General features: G+C 44.2%; 1 protein-coding gene across 1 annotated transcript in view; it reads left to right on the top strand.

The window, feature by feature from the left end:
* Fam120c (family with sequence similarity 120C) overlaps positions 1 to 5,655 on the top strand; it is a 119,281-nt gene that overhangs the window by 369 nt on the left and 113,257 nt on the right. Inside the window, 1 exon segment of the mRNA XM_031380844.1 lies at positions 4 to 665. Within this exon segment, the coding sequence (XP_031236704.1) occupies positions 4 to 665 (662 nt within the window).

Genomic DNA, 5,655 nt, shown 5'->3' on the forward strand with positions numbered 1-5,655 from the left:
AAGAGTTCCTGGAGAAGCGCTGTCCCGGGGCTGTGGTGCCTGTGGACCTCCTCAAACTCGCGCGCACCGTCTCGCGCCAGCAGCAGCAGCAGCACCTGCACCGCCAGCTGCCGCCAGCAGCCCTAGCGCCAGGGGCTCCACGCATCACCAGGGGCTCTGCTCCTCTGCCGCCGCCGCTCCCGCCCGCTGCCTTTGGTGCTTACTCCGGGGGAGCGGGGCCGACTCGGCACCATCACCCAGCTCACCATTTCCACCACCATGGCCAAGCGCCACCAGGGCTGCATCCGCCGCCGCCCCCTCCGCTGCCTGGGGCTCGGGTATTGGTAGACGCGGGCTCGGCGCTGCCGCGGCTCTATGGTGGCTACCAGACGGATTGGGTTTGTGGCGGCCAGTGGAATGCCATGCTGGGCTACTTGTCAGCGCTGTGCCAGGCTTGTGCCTATCCGGGCGGAGACGGCCTGGAGCTGGTGGTCATGTTCCCTGGGGGCCTGGGGAAGGACCGACTGGCCGAGTGGGGCCGTCGGTGCCAGGCGGAGCGGCAGACTGCGCAACTGATCGTGGGACACGTGGGCAACAAGGGCACCCCTCCACCGCGGGCCTGGTTCCTGCCACCTGCCTGTCTGAGCCACTGCGTGAGGCTAGCACTCATCCGCTTCCGGGTCAAGGTGAGGGAGGGGTTAGATTTTAAATGAAATGCCCCACACCTGTTCCTTCCAGACTAAACACCTAACCATTCACCGACTTACCTGCCACCCACTCAGTCAGCTAACTTACTGGCAACCATTTTTATCCACTTGTGCCCCCGTCATATGGCCTACCAATTCCCTTACCTACATGATTGTATGTCTATTCATGCCATCCCCGTAACCCCCTTTACTTACGCAATTGGCCTACCTGTTGGTTCTGGCAGAATTGACTCAAAATTTCTTCGGGGCTTCATGTTTCTCTTGCTACCATCCCCCTCAAACTGAAATATGTTTTTCCTCCATTTTCCAGTTGACATTCCCTACCCTATATCTGTTTTCAACCCCACGGCAAATAAAACAGTTTGTTAGTCGAACACCTTTGTTCTATATTTTCCCCCATTTGGCACCTAGTACTTCTTTTTTACCCATCCATTGAGTCCTTTTCATTTCAACATGCTTTTATCTTGGCACGCCTTAGCCCAAACAATTCACTGATTGAGTCACTCACTATTCAGGAAGATGAACACGCTCAGTAGGGGGTTTCAAAGACGATGTGGGGGGGGGGCGAGGGTGCTTTCAAAAACCCCGAGACGCCATTCTTGGCCTTGAAAGATCAAATGCGCAACATTTACTTAATGGTGTAAATATGCATGGTGATTCTGTTTTCTGGTCAGTAAGTACATTACGTGTTTGGGTAGGTGGGTGGGGTGATAATCTGTGGGTTAAAATGGTCCAGGGAAAGTTCCTGAAAAAGATAAGACTTTACCTAAGACTTAAGAGAACGGGCTAGATTTGAATGGTTCACGGGTTTTGGAGGAGGTTGTTTAATTAAAGAGGTTGAAGAATTCAGGCAGAGGCAAAAAGAAATACCAAGTTCATGAGGTTCCATGGGTTTAAATCTAAGGCCAGCCTCTGAGTAGTTGGGCCACTGCATATGGAGCCTGGGGAAAAGCTTGGCAGCATCCCCAGGTCTTGGCACCACTGCTATTACACTGTTGCTTTCCCATACTCTTAGGTTTCAAGTTCCTACGTGTAGAGAATAGCAAGGCTTGAGAAGTAAGGAGATGGGCAGGAAGAAGGAAAAGAAAAGCCCTACAGGGTTAGGTGGGAAGAAACTGCAAACCCATTTTCTAACCAGAGTTTTGGGGGATGTCCTCTCAGGATTGGGGATTTGGGAATTCTGAAACAAAACAGGTGGCAGCTGGTGGAGTAAGGAGGGAACAGAGACTGAAAGATCTGCTACATAGAGAAGTTTGTGATGTTTATAGAATGTGACTAGAATCCTACTATGCTAGACATACAGGGCTCAGCACCAAATCTGTGCTTTGGCAGGATAGATTATAGCTTTTTAAAATTTGACAAGCCAGTGATGGGCTGGGGGCATACACAGCTCAGTGGTAGAGTGTCCTTATTAACCAGGAGGCCCTTGCTTCAATCTCCTGACACCATGCATGCAAAAAATCTAATCATGAGCTAACTTAAAATATAACTGTAACAAAACCCCACTTGCCTGTACTCCTGACTGAACATTTTAAAGCAGATTCACTTACAGTCTTTCCTTCCAAGTTGTTTTGAATGGCACCACCCAGGCTTTAAGGACTTTTTTTTTACCCTGTTATTTTTTTATCCTGCTATTACTGGCAGCTTGACTGCTGGCACTACTGATGGCTATGTTAGTGGGGCAGGGTTTTCCTTTCTTTTTTGAGGGGACTGAGGGTGGTGCTGGGGAAGGGTGGGACTAATTGTTTTTACATCTGTAGCCCTCAAGTGCTTTAAAATTCCCATTGGATCTTTACAGTAACTCATGAAGCAGTATGACCCCCGTTTTCCGAATGGGGAAACTCAGACCCAGGAGCTTTATCCACTTGCCCAGAGATGATGTAGTAATAAACGATAGAGCTGAGAATTCTGGGCTTGATGTCCATGAAATCTGACTCCACAGCTCGTGCTCTTAACAGCTGTGTTCAAAGATGAATCTTTCTAAAGAGGCACTGGGATCAGATTCTTTCCACACTGGAAGAAATATCTCATTGGCACCTGAATAAAAACAGATTTGGTTTATTCATTTGTGTTATTCCTTTACTGAGTGCTTGCAGTAGGGTAAGTACTGGGCTGCTTGCAGAAAATTCCTAAGGAAGGGCTCTTCGGCAGGTCAGAGTTTAGTAAAGACTGAAAAAAAATTCCAGATATTCTGTGCTTGTGATGAAAAAATGTAGACTATTTACAGGGGTGTGGTAATTTCTTAGTGATCGAGTAAAATTCTGGAGTGCCTTTACAGATTGTCCACGAAGAGGTATGAGACTACTACATACTGGATAAGGGCATGGGGACCTAAAGCAGCCTGTTTGTGTGCTCTGAGTAGGTTATTGTTTGTTTATAGCATATTTACAAATATTGTTTTCTGAATAGGTTTTTATTGCTGGTTGGCAGGAGAGGAACACTGTAGATTTGTGGGTTATTCATATTCTCCACTCAAGATATTTGAGAGCCAACTGTAAATATATTTTGTCATATTTAGCACAGTTTTTTTGAGGCAAGTTCTCATGTTGTCCAGGCTATCCTTGAATTTGATATATAGCCAAGGCTGAACATAAATTATTCCTCATTCTCCTGCCTCCCATCTCTCAAGTGATGAGATCACAAGAGTTCACCATCATATATGGTGCAGTCTCATTTAAAAAAAATCTCAAAGGTAGTCACAAGCATTCCTGTATGCCTGTGTAATTCCACTTTTTCAGGAGGCTGAGGCAGGAGGATGGCTCAAGCCTGTGAGTTTGAGGTCAACCTTGTAATATAGATACCATCTGTAAGTAAATATCCCAGCAAGCCATAAAAGATAGATAGATCCTAAGAAAAGAGACTGTAAGAGTGACTTCTAAAAAGCTTTAGTGTGATAGGTATGGCACACACATCTTGTCCCAGTATTTATGGAGCCTGAGGCAGTTCTGAACTCCATACTAAGACATGTCTCAAAAGCCAGGAGTGAAGAGCAGAGAACCTGAGTTCTGTTCCCAACAGCTATATGTAACTCCAGCTCTGGAGAGCTGACACTCTATTCTGGATTCTGTGAGCACACAAAATAAAGCAAAAGAAGTAAACTGTGACTTAAAACTGAGTCCAGAAATATATAAATAGTGTTGATATTCTCAGTGAGTTCTCTGTTGTTGTTGGAGTAATAAAAAATGTCTTAGATTGTGGCACAGGCATGCAAGGGTATGGGTCAATAACTGTTCCTTGCCTTTTCAGAGCTGAGGTCTGTCTTGAAGGTGGCAAATTTTCACATGGGTGATTTGCATGCATAGCATTTCTTTTGTTTGAACAAAAACTGGATCCATTATCCCTTGGTTTTGTTCTTTATAGTTTAAAAAGACAGGATAAGCCATTATTCCAGTCTCATTTTCATTTTTAATAAAGAATGTAGAAGTGGCAGGATTAAATACTTGATAAAATGCTAGATTGTCTGTTTAGCTTTAGACAGGTTTGGTCTTCATAAAATGTTTGATGTCTAGTTTTGATATGATTTTGTAATTTCATTAGTTATAGGTATTTGCTCAGTACACTTTTATAAGTGAAAACAACCAGTAGCAAGAAATTTTACTAACCCTCAAGTTCCAAACGGTCTCAGAAACAGAGCAACTTAAAGTAGGGGAGATAATGTGGTGTGATGCAGGAGAATGGAAGCTTTATTGGATAGTTATTGTAAAAGAGCAAAAAGATAACCAGCACATAAAGTGCTCTGCTTGCCAGCTATACATTTTCAAAGGAGGCTAAATGGATTGATAAAAAGAAAGCAAGCGTGGTTGCGTCAGAAATCATATTGGTGGTACATGACTAACTAGACTGAGACATCTGACCAGATGCAGGTGTCATTTTGTGTTCTCCTCCTTCAGGAAGGAAATGGCTGATGTGCTTCCTGATTCTTTACTAATCCTGTCATCCAGACCCTGAAAAGTCCAAGGCTCCTCTAGGTGGGACATGATCATAAGAGTAATAATCACTGTCACTTCTTGAGCACCAAGTTGGGTATAAAATGCATTTTAAACACAGTGTCTTGTTTAATCCTCACAATTTTCCTCCCCATTTTACAGTTAAAGAACTGAAGGGCCAAAGGGTAAAATGGTGGTTGGGGATACAGGCTCAGTGTTGAACAAGGAAGTTTACTCCCCAGGACCAAAACCAAACCAAACCAAACCAAACAAACAAATCAAAAACAAGAAGTGATTTAAAAGTATTTTGGCGCTGTGGATTAGTACCTATTCACGGTAGGTACATACTGTATCACTGACCCAAAACCCAGGTCCAGTAATTTTCTTTGGAGGGAGAGTGGGCTCTGGTAAGTGAGAGATAAAAACCATTGCTTTAAGATCTCTATTGCTTAGTCTTTCTGAAGGATTCCATGACATTTCCTTCTTTTTGAAGATTTTTGTGTAAAGTTGTGTACTTTTCTTGACTCAGTGCAAAGAAACAGTAAGAATTGTTGAACATTGCATTTATGCCAGCAGTGCTGAAATCCACAGTCCTGCCATTACAAGACAAATGTGTTAACTAATTGCCAAGTGAGTCATACAGTGATGTTGAGGAATTCAGAAGTAGGAATCCATTTCTATGCAAAATAATTGAGGTGTGTATGTGTGTGTGTATACTAGTGAAACCCGAAATCACACGTGTAGGTGAGCACACTTCCCTTGAGCTATATCCCTGATCTCATAATAACCTTTAAAATATAAACCAATGTTACTCATTTTCCTTAAGCCACGATCCTTAGCTCCTTTCCACCATTATTCTTGAAAAAGACTATTCTCGGGCTGGCGAGATGGCTCAGTGGGTAAGGGCACTGACTGCTCTTCCAAAGGTCCTGAGTTCGGATCCCAGCAACCACATGGTGGCTCATAACCATCTGTACTGAGATCTGATGCCCTCTTCTGGGTTGTCTAAAGACAGCTACAGTGTACTTACATATAATAAATAA

Source organism: Mastomys coucha, chromosome X (genome assembly GCF_008632895.1).
Source record: "Mastomys coucha isolate ucsf_1 chromosome X, UCSF_Mcou_1, whole genome shotgun sequence".
In the NCBI taxonomy this organism is placed as follows: Eukaryota; Metazoa; Chordata; class Mammalia; order Rodentia; family Muridae; genus Mastomys; species Mastomys coucha.